Source organism: Corythoichthys intestinalis, chromosome 12 (assembly GCF_030265065.1).
Source record: "Corythoichthys intestinalis isolate RoL2023-P3 chromosome 12, ASM3026506v1, whole genome shotgun sequence".
Taxonomy (NCBI): Eukaryota; Metazoa; Chordata; class Actinopteri; order Syngnathiformes; family Syngnathidae; genus Corythoichthys; species Corythoichthys intestinalis.
Genome location: NC_080406.1, coordinates 7,098,648 through 7,115,773, shown reverse-complemented (window position 1 = coordinate 7,115,773; position 17,126 = coordinate 7,098,648). Strand labels below are relative to the sequence as shown.

Sequence of the window (17,126 nt, the reverse complement as noted above, 5' to 3'; positions counted from 1 at the left end):
ATTTGCCCCACTGTCTGCTCGCTGGGTGTTTACTTTTTGCCAAAAACAAATCAAGAAAAAGAAACCCTTCGTTTTATTCCTATTAAAATCATAATTATTTAAATGTGCAAACGATTACCTATGTTCTAATTTTCTTTGTGGGCCCCCATCAGGGCATGGGCCATTAGAATCAGTATCACTTTTCACCCTTATACGGCGCCCCTGATCTGATTACAAAACATATTACTTAGTAACCGCGCTAGTGACAACACTGGCTCGCCCCGCTGTTTATGAAGTACTGGTCTAATGTGAAAGTGCCCTTAGATCAGTACTTCTCAAATGGTGGGGCGCGCCCCCCCAGGGGGGCGCAGAGCGATGCCAGGGGGGGCGCGAGTGACCTCGGGGAACATGTTTTTTTTTTTTTTTTTTGCCGTACTAGATAGAATAAAGTGTACTTGCACATCCACTCCGTGGGTGGCAGTGGCGCTCTCATTTTCAAAGTGCGTGCAGTATTTTTGAAGTAAGCAAGAGCACACGGAAGAGACTCATGCAGAGCTGGACTCACGCAGCGACCCACTGTCTTCTTCGGTTCTCACGTGTCCGGCCGAGAAGTGCCGTTTTCGGCTTGGGATCGTCACGACCACCGCCCTCACCTACGGTTCTCCCTCGGCCGCCGAGAATGCGCTTTTTTCGGGCCGTTTGCCTTTGACTTTTAATATAGTGGGAAATGAGGAAAGACCACTGTTTACTGAGTCTAAAAATGATTATAGCGGAGAAGCCAAATCAGTTAAGACGCCACTTAAAGACATTAGACCTCAATCTCATTGATAAGCCGCTTGATTGTTTTTCAGCGAAAATGTGCCGAATATTGCCAATTGTCACAATCGTCCCGCTTTGTCAGTGTTGTATCAGTAAACCAGTGAGCACTATGGTGAATCAGCGAAAATAAAAACTTTCCTTCTGTCCAAAGACTTTTTCCCCCCCTTCTATTCAGTTTTGTTTTTTTTCGGTCAAATTTTTTGGCATGTTGTCCTGAAGAGTAAATGTGTCTAATCAATTTGAATTTGTTGTTATTTACTGATTTTATTACATTTTATTTTTCAGTATCAAATGGTCAAAAATGTACCTTGAGTGTATTTTTACAGTTTGGATGTGACTTTTTTTTTTTTTTTAACTTCAGGCAAATTGATGCGCCTGAAGTCTTTTCTGTTATAAGCAACACAATGTTAAAAAAGTTATACTTTATTATAAGTTGATCTATGTTACTTTTTTTCTTTAATAGAAAAAAAAGGACACAATGGTAGGCTGAGGCGTACTTATAATAGTAATATAGACGAATGATACTATTTACAGTGGCGGTAGAGAGTTGGGGGGGGGGGGGCGCGAAACATTTACGTCTTCCTTGGGGGGGCGTAACAGAAAATAATTGAGAAGCACTGCCTTAGATGAAATGAAACTGCTTCTCTTTCAATACAAGTTCAGTTTGAACAAAAAAGGCCAGCATTAGTACGCAGGAAGAGGCTGTTGATTGTGGTTAATAAATAACAGAACTCAACCGCCTCTCCCACACGGGTCCTCGTTGTCAGACGTGTGTGCGTTTGTCTGTGTTCGTCTTTGCGTTGTGAAACCACAGGAATAGGAACAGGAAGCGAGATCAGACCAAAAATCTCTAAGTTTCACACGCCGTCGCCGCCATGGCCAAAGCCAAGAGCGGTCCACTGGCCCGGAGGCCCGATAACTCGGCCTTCAAGCAGCAGCGTCTGCCCGCCTGGTCGCCCATGCTGACGGCGAATACCGTGCTGCCCTTCTTCTACTTCATGGCGCTCATATGTCTGCTGCTGGGAATTTGGCTTCTACTTACAGTACAGAGCGTGCAAGAAATCCGGGTAAGTCTGTCTACAGTGCCTGACAAAAGTCTTGTCACTTATCCATTTTGTAGAAACAATTGCTAATAACTAGAGATGCCGTATGTAAAAAATGTATCACGTTAAAATATTTAACGCAATTATTGCATGCACTGCACGACCCACTCACGCATTGTCGTGCTCAATTTGTAATGGCGCCGTTTTACCTGTATAGGGAGCTAAAAGGCAACGTAAAATGAGTAGAGTGAATTTTGGCAGCCTTTGGAGACTTTTTTTTTAATTGGCTAAAGCCGTACTATCCCTCTCCCTACGATTAGAAATATCATGGGAAGCAATGTGGGGAAGCAAGGTAGCAATTGATCTTTTTCTTAACACCTTATGTAATTTCCCAACGCAGACAAGATATATCAATTGGTAGCACTACACACAGTCATGGTTCCACTTCCCATCATGCATTTGGGCATGGCTACAGTATCATTTATTGAAAGCTCAACAAATGCACTAGATGGCAATATTTAGTCACAATATACAAAGTCACAAGTCTTTCTATCTGTGGATCCCTCTCACAGAAAGAATGTTAATAATGTAAATGCCATCTTGAGGATTTATTGTCATAATAAACAAATACAGTACTTATGTACTGTATGTTGAATGTATATATTCGTTTGAGTTTTATTCATTTTTTTCTTAATGCATTGCCAAAATGTATATGATTGGGAAAAATGATCGGGAATGATTGGAATTGAATCGGGAGCAAAAAAACATGATCGGAACAACCCTACTAATAACCTGACTTTTAATGATTCGATTGGTTTCAGAAATGGCTCAAATGAAAGCGAAGACCTTCCCAAATGATGTTGAATGTACAAAAATATGTTTCACTGAAAAAAGATTGATCATTTAATGAAGACATAAAGGTCCAATTTTGGCAAGACAAAAGTTTTGTCGCCAAGAGAAAGCAGTGTGGAAATTAAAAAATATACTTCAAATATATTACATAACATAAGCGAATTAAGTAGTCGTGCTGTGAGATCCAAATTTAATATTTTGTATGACTTCCATGGTTTCGGCAAGGATTCATACAATTTATTGATGAAGTCATCAGGAACATCAAAGAAAGCAGTTTTGCATGCCTCCCAGAGTTCATCAACATTCTTGGGTTTCGTCTTCCATGCTTCCTCTTTCATCCTACCCCAGACATGCTCAGTGATGTTCATGTCAGGTGACTGGGTTGGCCAGTCCTGGAGTATCTTGATCTTCTTTGCTTTGAGGAACTTTGAGGTAGAGAGTGAAGTATGCTATGGAGCACCATCCTGCTGCAGAATTTGTGCCTTTTTATGGTTAGGAATGTAAGAGGCAGCTAAGGTTTCTCTCAGGGTGCAAACAATTAAAAAGCCGTGTGGCATTTGCTAAGGACCACAGCCTGTCAAAAGGATGGACGCTGGAAAAGTGGCAAAAGGTGGATTTTTCAGATGAATCTTCCATTGAATTACACCACAGTCGCCGCAAATATTGCAGGAGACCTACTGTAGCCCGCGTGGATCCAAAATTCACTCAAAAAACAGTGAAGTTTGGTGGTGGCAAAATCATGGTCTGGGGTTACCTCCAGTATAGGGGTGTGTGAGAGATCTACAGGGTGCAAGGCAACATAAATAGTCTGAAATATCAACAAATCTTAGGGACAAATTTTGTAGCAGGATGGTGCTCCATCGCATACTTCAATCTCTACCTCAAAATTCCTCAAGGCAAAGAAGATCAAGATCCTCCAAGACTGGCCCATCCGGTCACCAGACATGAACACGATGAAAAAGGAAGCATGGAAGACGAAACCCAAGAATGTTGATGAACTCTGGGAGGCATGCAAGACTGCTTGCTTTGATGTTCTTGATGACTTCATCAATAAATTGTATGAATCCTTGCTGGACCGCATGGATGCAGTCGTTCAAGCCCAAGGAAGTCATACAAAATATTAAATTTGGATCTCACAGCACCACTACTTCATTCGCTTATGTATAGGGCTGTCAAACGATTACAATTTTTAATCGAGTTAATTACAGCTTAAAAATTAATTAATCGGAATTAATCGCAATTCAAACCATCTCTAAAATATGCCGTATTTTTCTGTAAATTATTGTTGGAATGGAAAGATAAGACACAAGACGGATATGTACATTCAACATACGGTACATAAGTACTGTATTAGTTTATTATAACAATAAATCAACAAGATGGCATTAACGTTATTAACATTCTCTTAAAGTGATCCATGGATAGAAAGACTTGTAGTTCTTAAAAGATAAATGTTAGTACAAGTTATAGAAATTTTATATTAAAACTAGGGGTGTTAAACGATTAAAATTTTTAATCGAGTTAATTACAGCTTAAAAATTTAATAATCGTAATTAATCGCAATTAATCGCAATTCAAACCAACTATAAAATATGCCATATTTTTCTGTAAATTATTGTTGGAATGGAAATATAAGACACAAGATGGATATATACATTCAACATGCGGTACACAAGGACTGTATTTGTTTATTATAACAATAAATCAACAAAATGACATTAACATTATTAACATTCTGTTAAACCGACCCATGGATAGAAAGACTTGTAGTTCTTAAAAGATAAATGTTGGTATAAGTTATAGAAATTTTATATTAAAACCCCTCTTAATGTTTTCGTTTTAATAAAATTTGTAAAATTGTCAATCAAAAAATAAATTAGTAGGCCGCCATTGTTGATGTCAATAATTACTTACACAATGCTCATGGATGATGAAGCCTATAAAATCAGTCGCACCCAAGCGCCAGCAGAGGGCAGCAAAACTCCATAAAACACAATTAACAACTGGGCAGTTCACTGTACTGTCATTTAAATCTGTCTGAACGGGACATGTGCGTTAATTGCGTCAAATATTTCAACGTGATTAATTTAAAAAATTAATTCCCGCCCATTAACGCGATAATTTTGACAGCCCTAATTAAAACCCCTCTTAATGTTTTCGTTTCAATAAAGTTTTTAAAATTTTCAATCAAAAAATAAACTAATAGCTCGCCATTGTTGATGTCAATAATTAAACCATTTTCAGTCATGGTGCTGAAAGCCATAAAATCAGTTGGACCCAAGTGCCAGCAGAGGGCGCCAAACACCAAAAAACAAGTAACAAGCGGACATTACACTCTGCTGTCATTTTAATCTGTTTGAGTGGGGCAAATGCGTTAATTGCGTCAAATATTTTAACGTGATTAATTTTCAAAAATTAATTACCGCTCGTTAACGCGATAATTTTGACAGTCCTAGTTATGTAACATATTTTTGTATTTGAAGTACATTTTTTGTTCAGTTTTCACACTAATTTCTCTCGGTGACAAAACTTTTGTCTTGCCAAAATTGGACCTTTATGTCTTCATTAAATGATAAATCTTTTTTTCAGTGAAACAAATATATTTTTGTACATTCAACATCATTTGGGAGGGTCTTATCTTTCATATGAGTCATTTCTGAAACCAATTGAATCATTAAAAGTCAGGTTATTAGCAATTGTTTCAACAAAATGGATTAGCGACAAGACTTTTGTCAGGGACTGTAGAGTTTATTTTCTACTAATATGACTGCAAGATGGCGGTGAGATTGTGTCTTCATGTGCTATAAAAGAGGGAGCGTCAAGGTGGAGGTCAATGTTGATGTTGTGAACCCACGTGTCTTGTAATCTTAACCCTTTATAGGGTGATTGATTATTCTTGGAATTTAAAAAAAAAAACTTATAAAAACTTTCAGTGCCGTCACTGAAGGCTTAAATCTTTCCTGTCATTTTAGGTGGACTATACCGACAATGGACGGTGTGCTTTTTGTCACGACATGCGGAAGAATGCCAGCAATGCAGCTGTGATCTGCACTTGTGAATTACACTTTCAAGTCAGCAGAACTTTGAAGGTAAGGTGTAAGTGTCACTTTTATCTCATCTGTTGTATTTTGCTGATGTATTTCATAAAACATTAACTAGAAAGGCTCTAAGCATTATTTAAAACCGTACAGAAGAATCGGTCTATTTTGTTAATAGATAAGACACTGATTACAGGTAATCCCCAGATTTCGACGCAGTCGAGTTGCGTGATTTCAACTTTCCGACTCCGGAGTCTCGTCCGCCATTTTGTCTCTTTTCCCCAACTTTAGTTTATAGGTATATTTAGCAGGTTTTTGTGGGAATATGTGTTTGAACAAGTTGTTAAGAGCATTGTAAACAAAAGTTAGCATTTTATAGCATTTAAGCTAACGGACTTTTGCTATGTAAGTTAGCCAATTGTTCTTTTGTTGTACTTAGATCCTCATTTTTTAATACTGTTTGAGGCTGAACTCAGTTATTTTGATTCAGTTTTAAATGAATTTATTGCTGTTATGAAATGCAAGTGCAATCCTGCATTGTTTGAAGAAACAGTCTGGAATTTTATTTTGTATTTGCATTAAAAAAAATTTCAATGTGCAATCGTAGCAAGAGTTTGTTTTACATATCCTAAAATTTATTTTGCAACACATTAAATGTTCCTAATCTGAATACTCGATTATTCGAACTAACTAGCTGATCGATTAATTGATTACTTAAATACTCGATAGCTGCAGCCCTATACTGTATATCTCAATATCTATAATATGCACAAATGAAAAATTTTTACAGCACAAAAAAATGTAGCATCAACGGACGGGTCCGTTTTGCAGTAAATGGGGGTCTGCGAAATTAAAGTGCCTATGACACGAAAAAGCATGTTTATTTCATAATACACGTGGTATTTTATGCTCCTGAATGAAATGGACCACTTAGATGTGTGAAGAAGCGATCGATATATTATTCAATTTTTTAATCCCGTGCTACGAAAAGCGATTACAAAGTAAATACAACAAACTTTCTTTAAATAAAGGACTACTTACGTTTGATCATGTATGGGTATGTAAAAAGCTCTCCTCATACACATTAGCTGCACATGTTAGCTGCACAACAACTGCAGCCGCTCTAGTATGACTCTCACTGTTTATGTCTTAGCCGTGCAGTAAAGCATTATTTTGCCATATTCGTGTTGACCATTTGGCGAGCTCTCCTGTCCGTAGTAGCGTTGGAACGAGCTGTAAATTACTCTACGCCGGGCGAGTTGCCGATCGGCGAGTACAATCGACAACCCAGTCGTCATGTGAAATGTCCGGGCTAGTTATGTGTGATTTTCCACCTCGAAGACTTTGAAACATCACTCTGTTTGGGTTAGCATGTCGGCTAGCTGTCACGCCTCTTGGTTTGTTTACATTCTCCGAAGCCGGGGAAGGGAAATGACATAAGCCCGATTTAGTTGGCATAAAATATCGTTCGGGAGGTGCGACAGTCAAGGTGAAGTTGACAGTTTTGACCATTATGGAGTAATTTTGCCATGTCGTCATGAATAAATACATTTTTATTATTTCATTTTCCATTTAGCACTAGACTGTTATTTGTCATGACCATGCCATTTATTTAGCTTTTGGGGAAAAATACTTGGATCAAAAGAGTATCCTGTCAAAATATTGCAGTAGAGAGACTGAAACAATGACATTTTGCGGCTCTCTTCATTGCGTTTTCCTCGTTCCGAATAATTCCCCCTCAATGAGCTGCATACTAAATCAGATAAAATCGTTACTCCGCTGACGTCATCCACCTGTTGGGGACGCTAGAGCCCTATAATGGTAGGCGTGGCTAACCGGCACATTAAAAGAATAATTTCTCGTCATCTGCGCTTTGCTAAATTGTCTTATATAGTCGAATCGTCCCAAAATATAATTCTAATTCACATAATAATGCTATTCAAAACTTTTTTCCTCCTGTTGTACGCTCTTTAATATGTCAATTTCTATAAAACGATAACGGCACAAACAAAAAAAAATTACGGCACAAACGAACGTGTCGTCCCATTCCGCCGTAGATGGGATGGGCTGCGTGATGTCGTCACTCCAAATCTAAAGTAGAATACAGTGCCTTGCAAAAGTATTTGGCCCCCTTGAATCTTGCAACCTTTCGCCACATTTCAGGCTTCAAACATAAAGATATGAAATTTAATTTTTTTGTCAAGAATCAACAACAAGTGGGACACAATCGTGAAGTGGAACAACATTTATTGGATTATTTAAACTTTTTTAACAAATAAAAAACTGAAAAATGGGGCGTGCAATATTATTTGGCCCCTTTACTTTCAGTGCAGCAAACTCACTCCAGAAGTTCAGTGAGGATCTCTGAATGATCCAATGTTGTCCTAAATGACCGATGATGATAAATAGAATCCACCTGTGTGTAATCAAGTCTCCGTATAAATGTACCTGCTCTGTGATCGTCTCAGGGTTCTGTTTAAAGTGCAGAGAGCATTATGAAAACCAAGGAACACACCAGGCAGGTCCGAGATACTGTTGTGGAGAAGTTTAAAGCCGGATTTGGATACAAAAAGATTTCCCAAGCTTTAAACATCTCAAGGAGCACTGTGCAAGCCATCATATTGAAATGGAAGGAGCATCAGACCACTGCAAATCTACCAAGACCCGGCCGTCCTTCCAAACTTTCTTCTCAAACAAGGAGAAAACTGATCAGAGATGCAGCCACGAGGCCCATGATCACTCTGGATGAACTGCAGAGATCTACAGCTGAGGTGGGAGAGTCTGTCCATAGGACAACAATCAGTCGTACACTGCACAAATCTGGCCTTTATGGAAGAGTGGCAAGAAGAAAGCCATTTCTCAAAGATATCCATAAAAAGTCTCGTTTAAAGTTTGCCACAAGCCACCTGGGAGACACACCAAACATGTGGAAGAAGGTGCTCTGGTCAGATGAAACCAAAATGGAACTTTTTGGCCACAATGCAAAACGATATGTTTGGCGTAAAAGCAACACAGCTCATCATCCTGAACACACCATCCCCACTGTCAAACATGGTGGTGGCAGCATCATGGTTTGGGCCTGCTTTTCTTCAGCAGGGACAGGGAAGATGGTTAAAATTGACGGGAAGATGGATGCAGCCAAATACAGGAACATTCTGGAAAAAAAACTGTTGGTATCTGCACAAGACCTGAGACTGGGACGGAGATTTATCTTCCAACAGGACAATGATCCAAAACATAAAGCCAAATCTACAATGGAATAGTTCAAAAACAAACGTATCCAGGTGTTAGAATGGCCAAGTCAAAGTCCAGACCTGAATCCAATCGAGAATCTGTGGAAAGAGCTGAAGACTGCTGTTCACAAACACTCTCCATCCAACCTCACTGAGCTCGAGCTGTTTTGCAAGGAAGAATGGGCAAGAATGTCAGTCTCTCGATGTGCAAAACTGATAGAAACATACCCCAAGCGACTTGCAGCTGTAATTGGAGCAAAAGGTGGCGCTACAAAGTATTAACGCAAGGGGGCCGAATACTATTGCACGCCCCACTTTTCAGTTTTTTATTTGTTAAAAAAGTTTAAATTATCCAATAAATGTTGTTCCACTTCACAATTGTGTCCCACTTGTTGTTGATTCTTGACAAAAAAAATTAAATTTCATATCTTTCTGTTTGAAGCCTGAAATGTGGCGAAAGGTTGCAAGATTCAAGAGGGCCGAATACTTTTGCAAGGCACTGTATCTACAAAATTGTTGCAGCACAAACAAAAATTTTACAGAAGAAACTAGCACAAACAATTGTCAGAATTTTGAGCCATTTTTAATCAAAATGGCGGGCCGGTTGACCTCAGATTGATGTTTAAAAGAAATGTAAATATCTCAAAAACAATAGCAGCACAAACAAAACTATTTACAGCACAAACGTAGCACAAACGATTGATATCATTTTTAGGTAAATATGCATCTGATGGAGGGCTAACTTCACAGAGATCAATTTAGCTTCCAAAACGGATGCCCCTCCTCTCCTATCTCGTATAGCGTTCACTGAACTTGTGCTCTGTGCCGTCTCAGGGAGACGTCTTCTTCTACTACGGCCTCCAAAACTTCCACCAGAACCTGCGCAGATACATGGACTCTAGGGACGATGCGCAGATGGTCGGCAGGAAGAAGAACTTGAAGGCTAGTTTTCACAACATTTAGTTTTCTTTAAAAAAACTGAATAATAATAATACATTCTTGATTCTATTAGTACAGAAACCCAGTTCATACTGCAAGCCATTCTCCACCAATGACAAAGGGCTCCCTATCGCCCCCTGTGGCGCTGTGGCCAATAGCATCTTTAATGGTAAATATACACTTATTGTAAATCACAAATAAGCTGTTTATACTGTAGTCACTTTGATCCTTACTCACAGATACCTTCAAATTCCATTATCTCGGCTCCGGTAATTCCAAGTACGAGGTCCCTCTATTACGCAAAGGCATCAGCTGGTACACAGACAAAAACGTCAAGTACCGCAACCCGCGAGTGGAAAATTTGAGCTTGACTGAAGTCTTCGAAGGTGAATTTTATTTCTGTATTTTCTAATTCCACATCACGGTAACTGACTAAGTGCGTAAAACTGACAGGCACGGCACCGCCTCCTTATTGGCAAAAGCCCGCGTACGAGCTGGACAAGATGGACCCTAACAACAACGGCTTTATCAATGAAGACCTGATCGTGTGGATGCGGGAGGCCGCCTTCCCCAATTTCAAGAAACTGTACGGTATTTTGCAGCGGGCTGACAAACCCTTCCAAAATGGCCTTCCGAAAGGAAACTACAGTGTGACTATTACCTACAGTATCCTTTTTGAACATATAGTATAACCCCCCTTTTTTTAATCATTTAGGAAGTAAAAAATTGTAGCCTTGCTGTGATGGTTGGTATATCAGAAGACTTCTTGTTGATATGGAGGCATTCGGGGTCACTTTCTGTTGTTATCAGGTCACTTCCTTTTTATTTTGGAGCATCTTGGGGTCACTTCTTGTTGATTTGGGGTATTTCAGAGTCACTTCCAACGACCCTGGCTGGCAGAACTCCGACAACCCGGCCAAAAGGCCAAACTCTGCACGGTCCTCCTAGTTTTTAACTCTTTCTACTGACTCAATTTTAAAAGGACTTCTTATTTGGGGGCATCTCAGGGTCACTTCTTGTTGATATTAGGTCACTTCCTGTTGATTTTGGGGCATTTCGGGGTCACTTCCTGTTGATTTGGAGCATTTCGCAATCACTTCCCGTCGATATTGGGTCACTTCCTTTTTATTTGGGGGCAACTCGGGTCACTTCTTGTTGATATCGGGTCACTTTCTTTTTATTTGGGGGCATCTCGGGGTCACTTTTTGTTGATCTGGGGCATTTCGGAATCACTTCCTGTTGATGTCGGGTCCTGCTAATTTGTGGGTATTTCAAGGTCACTTCCTTTTGATATGGGGTCCTGCTAATTTGGGGGTATTTCACGCCAGCCGAACCACCGGAACCGCACTAGCACAGTTCCAACGACCCGGGCCGGCAGAACCCCGTCAACCCGGCCAAAAGGCAAAACTCTGCACGGTCCCCCTAGTTTTAACTCTTTCTACTGACTCAATTTTAAAAGGGACTTCTTATTTGGGGGCATCTCAGGGTCACTTCTTGTTGATATTAGGTCACTTCCTGTTGATTTTGGGGCATTTCGGGGTCACTTCCTGTTGATTTTGAGCATTTCGCAATCACTTCCCGTTGATATTGGGTCACTTCTTTTTTATTTGGGGGCAACTCGGGGTCACTTCTTGTTGATATTGGGACACTTCCTGTTGATTTGGGGCTATTCAGGGTCACCTCCTGTTAATTTTGTGGCGATTCTGGGTCACTTCCTGTTGCTCTCAGGTCCTGATAATTTGGGAGTATTTCACACTAGCCGAACTGCTGGAACCGCGTTAGCTCATTTCCAACAACCCGGGCCGGCGGAACCCCGGCCAAAAGGCCAAACTTCGCGCGTTCACCCTAGTTTTAACTCTTTGTATTGACTCCATCTTAAAAGGTGTAAAAAGGCTTTGAAACGCAAGTTGACAATTTATTCCAAGTCGGCAGCAATCATGCAGCAAGGAGAGACCCAGGCAAGGGGGCAAACTGGATCCAGGGTCAGCAAATCACGAGTACAATGGAATGCCCCTGAGAAACGACAAATGTTAGCTAAGCGTTAAGTCTTTTTGAAGGCTGCGGTGAGCCAAGCGATGGGTTGGAAGAAGGGTAAGGCTGGATTTTGTTTAGGTTAATCTGTTGCGTTTTCTTCGCTTGTCAGACACGGGCTGACAAGCCAATCTGATTCAAATTGGGCAGTAAAGTTCGTGCGTCACCATTGCCGAGTCATGGTTAATGAGGCAACCGAAGCGGGAGGTTCAGCCCGCGTTAGCATCTGAGAGGCGCTGAGCTATCTGATACCATCGCTTCTGCTGTGTGAAGCATGCATCGGTGTTAATCTCGACCCCTCAGCCATAGGTGTGGCTACGTTCTTGAAGTCCATCTTCTCTGGTCAGGGTGAGGTTGTGCTGATCCTGCAACTGTTAATCATTCAGATCGTGCTTTTTTGTCTGCCCATATTTATTCGGCCTTTCATGCTTTAAAATATAGTCTGCTTGTTTCCCTAAAATATGATTAAATGCCTTTTATTATATTGAGTATGTTAGAATAATACAAACAGTTAACAATTACTACTAGAAAAGGTATTTATTTTATTTATTTTTTAATGGAATTTTATTGTCATCATCATCAGTATCATTGACAATCATTGACATTTACAAAATGTGATATGATTTGCCCGAACAAACCGAAGAAGACGACAAAGGCGGACGAGATAAAGTATATGCTTATCAGTTTCCTGTCCCCCATACAACTAAGGACGCACATTCAGGCACGGAACATACAGTTGTGGTCAAAAGTTTACATACAGTTGTGAAGAACATAATGTCATGGCTCTCTTGAGTTCCCAGTTATTTCTACAACTCTGATTTTTCTCTGATAGAGTGATTGGAACAGATACTTCTTTGTCACAAAAAACATTCATGAAGTTTGGTTCTTTTATGACTTTATTATGGGTGAACAGAAAAAAGTGATCAAATCTGCTGGGTCAAAAATATACATACAGCAGCGCTAATATTTGGTAACATGTCCCTTGGCCATTTTCACTTCAATTAGGCGCTTTTGGTAGCCATCCACAAGCTTCTGGTAAGCTTCTGGTTGAATCTTTGACCACTCCTCTTGACAGAATTGGTGCAGTTCAGTTAAATTTGATGGCTTTCTGACATGGACTTGTTTCTTCAGCATTGTCCACAAGTACTCAATGGGGTTTAAGTCAGGACTTTGGGAAGGCGATTCGAAAACCTTAATTCTAGCCTGATTTAGCCATTCCATTACCACTTTTGATGTGTGTTTGGGGTCATTGTCCTGTTGGAACACCCAACTGCGCCCAAGACCCAATCTTCGGGCTGATGACGTTAGGTTATCTTGAAGAATTTGAAGGTAATCCTCCTTCTTCATTATCCCATTTACTCTCTGTAAAGCACCAGTTCCATTGGCAGCAAAACAGCCCCACAGCATAATACTACCACCCCCGTGCTTGACGGTAGGCATGGTGTACTTGGGGTTAAAGGCCTCACCTTTTCTCCTCCAAACATATTGCTGGGCATTGTGGCCAAACAGCTCGATTTTTGTTTCGTCTGACCACAGAACTTTCCTCCAGAAGGTCTTATCTTTGTCCGTATGATCAGCAGCAAACTTCAGTCGAGCCTTAAGGTGCCGCTTTTGGAGCAAGGGCTTCCTTCTTGCACGGTAGCCTCTCAGTCCATGGAGGTGCAAAACGCGCTTGACTGTGGACACTGACACCTGTGTTCCAGCAGCTTCTAATTCTTGGCAGATCTGCTTTTTGGTGATTCTCAGTTGAATCTTCACCCTCCTGACCAATTTTCTCTCAGCCGCAGGTGATAGCTTGCGTTTTCTTCCTGATCGTGGCAGTGACAAAACAGTGCCATGCACTTTATACTTACAATTGTTTACACTGTTGCTCTTGGGACCTGCAGCTGCTTTGAAATGGCTCCAAGTGACTTTCCTGACTTGTTCAAGTCAATGATTCGCTTTTTCAGATCCATGTATGTAGATTTTTGACCCAGCAGACTTGATCACTTTTTCTGTTAACCCATAATAAAGTCATAAAAGAACCAAACTTCATGAATGTTTTTTGTGACAAAGAAGCATCTGTTCCAATCACTCTAACGGAGAAAAATCAGAGTTGTAGAAATAACTGGTAACTCAAGAGAGCCATGACATTATGTTCTTCACAAGTGTATGTAAACTTTTGATCACAACTGTACATCAAAACTGTAGAATAACACAGTCAACAATCTGGGTTTAGTGACTAAGCGCCCAGTCAAACAGCTCTATTAATTTTAAGGTTATGACTTTGTCATGGCCCTGACATTTTTGCATCTGTTTGCTGTCGAACATTTTGTTGTGGCTATGTGTATGACATGTTATCACAGCTGGTGTGAGTAACGACTCGAAATGCTTTTCTTATAAGTCTCTTAAAAGGATACATTGCTGAGGTGTGCATAGTGGCAACAATTGGCGCACACAAGGTCACTGTAACAGTTTCATCAGACATGAATGTATGAGAAAATCAAACAACATGCTGTACATATTTTGTCCCAAGATTACTGTCTCCACAACGAAAACATGCTTATTATTCGTTTTATACAGTATCTTTTCCATATACTCAGTAAACTAGACATTTGAATCAGGAGCTCGGTAGACACAGCAGATAAATGTTTTTACAATTGGGGATTAGGAGTGAAATTGTAATACATTCCAGGAGATTGTCAATCATAATTGCAACACACCCTCGCCCCTTAGTTGCTCCGTACTTTTACGTCATGTTATATCCGTGCAATTTAAGGTCAGAGCCTTTGAGGTCTTTGGTAGATAATCCTTAATGTGTTCAAGATTCTTGTAACTCCTGCCGTTGAGAAGTTTCAGCTACCGTCCACATCCACGAGTTGTTATACTGGTGGGCTGTGTAGGATTTACAGTTATCCAGCTATTGTAGTCAGTTGGTCAAGACTCGTAATAGCTCTAATCTTCATATCCTGCGTCTTGACAAGGATCCTGCAATCCGAGACCCAGGTGTTGGCTATTTTCCCAGCTTTCTTGAGTTGACGTGCTTTTCTTGCAATTTCGGCATTTCGGCGAGTCAAGTTGTCATTCAAGAAAATCTTCGACCCTTTCCCGTGGCGGCGCTGGTTAAGCAGGGCAGTCTTGGTCTTGTGGTCTGCCAGCTTCATGAGCACCGTCGCCGGTCCTCTCCCCCCAGATGGGAGCAGAAGGCAGCGACGGATGTCCAGCGGTTCCATGTTTATTCCATACTCTTTCAGCTTAGCAATTGCCAGTTGCGCCACTGTGTCCTCTGGGCTAGGCGTCAGTTGTAATCCAGAAATGATGAGCTCATTTGCGCGTCGGCACTGGACGAAAACGTCAGCCAAAATTTCCAGCTTCTTGATGCGAACATCTCTCTCCTCGACCACCTGCTTGAGTTTCTCGTTTTCAGCGCGAATTAACTGGAGCTCTCTGGCGATTTCTTGATTCTGGTTTTGAATCAAGCCAGTCACAACTTCTGTATGGAGGATTTTGTTTCATCCAAGTCTCCAGGTTTCAAATTCTTTGGAGCCATACTGGGAGTCGTGCTTGTTGGCTCTGAGCGCTTATCGGTTAAGATAAAAGAGTGCTTCAGAGTGCGTCTGTACGCGGCGAAGGCTGAGCAGCGAAATTCCCTTCAATGTCGGGTAACTTTGATTTCGGGGCAAACACGGTCACCTCTTGTTGATACTGGGCCACTTCCTGTTAATTTTAGGGGTATGTCGGGTACACTTCCGGTTGATTTGGGAGCATTTCAGGGTAACTTGCCATTGACATTCCTGTTGATCTGGCGAGGTTTCAGGGTTACTTCCTGTTGATATTGTGTCACTTACTGTTGTTTTGGTGGCATTTTGGGGTCACTTCCCGTTGATTTGCGAGCACTCTGGGTCACTTTCTATTGATTTGGGTGCATTTTTTTTTTTTTCCTGTTGATATTGATTTTTGGGGTTAATGTAAATTTGTATGTTTAACCACAGTGCAGCATGACTTAATCAGACGCATTTTACAAATAAGCAGATAATATTTTTGATGCCACTGAAGATTTTTTTCAAGTTGTATCTGTTTATTTGCCACCTTGACTCACGACCCTTCCCTCCAGACTTCCCCGTGCAGTACTTCCAAGGCAGGAAGCAGGTGGTCCTGACCACGCTGAACTGGTTCGGCGGTCCCAACCAGTTCCTGCCCATTGCTTACTTGATCACGAGCTGCCTCATACTGGTGACGGCCGTCGGCCTCACCGTGGTTTGGTGGAAGTTTGGGAAGGACGGGAAGAACATGGATGAGTTATGAGGGATTATTTAAAAGCACAGTATCAATCTAATAGTTACCAGTGAATTGAATGTAATTTTATATCATACTGTGTACATATTGACTACTCATTTTATACAAATGTGTACATAATTTTGTTGTTGACTTTAAATTGATATGGAAACACTGCAACGTTAAATGTGATGTTAGCGGTGGTTTGTTTGAGAAAGCTGTCCGTCCTAATAAAAAAGTGTCAAACTTTTTTTCCCCCATCATGTATGTTTAACATATGGCAGCTTGTCCAAGAACATGGCAAAAATTATGAAAATAACTGCAAAAAACTGACCAATAATTACAAGTAATCACACAAATGTTTTAATTGTGAAATCACAACTTTTGCCAAAGTTTAAATGAAATGCTGGAAATTCAGGAAATGCCACTCACAATATCCAAATGTAAAATATTTCCATACTTCAAACATTAACACAATTCCATGACGCCATTTTAACGTTAGCTTCCTATGACGGCTAGCATGATATTTTCCTACTGGCGGTGTTTGTTTATGGTGCGGTATGTAATGCTGTGAGTTATTTTGGTTTTGTGTGATTCCTGTCACTACCCAGGTAAGAGTAGCATTACTTCTAAATAATAATCCTCTAGTAAAAGTAAAAGTAGTCATCCAAAATTTTAGTCAGGTTCGAGTTAAAAAAATAAAAAAAAAAAGCAGTTGAAAAGAATACTCAAGTAATGAGTAACATTGTGAGGAACAGCTTATAATGTCAGATTTTTATTCCCCCCTCAGCACAACTTCATCTCTATGATCTGTTGTTATTATTATACTTTACTATAGCCAATTAGATGACCAAATTCGGCCAAAAAAGACCCTCAAAAGTCATCGAATTCAGAACAAAACCAGGAAACATCACCTGTCCAAAGAGCATGAGTACCCT

The 17,126-nt window shown here is 40.5% G+C and overlaps 1 protein-coding gene across 1 annotated transcript; it reads left to right on the top strand.

Moving 5' to 3' along the window:
* The first annotated feature begins 1,488 nt into the window (after positions 1-1,488).
* tmem30c (transmembrane protein 30C) lies at positions 1,489-16,610 on the top strand. The gene is made up of 7 exons (XM_057851507.1): positions 1,489-1,865; positions 5,666-5,782; positions 9,799-9,906; positions 9,982-10,072; positions 10,143-10,289; positions 10,357-10,569; positions 16,028-16,610. The coding sequence occupies exons 1-7, from the start codon at positions 1,674-1,676 to the stop codon at positions 16,216-16,218; spliced, it is 1,059 nt and encodes a 352-aa protein (XP_057707490.1). The 5' UTR covers positions 1,489-1,673; the 3' UTR covers positions 16,219-16,610.
* Positions 16,611-17,126: the final 516 nt, after the last annotated feature.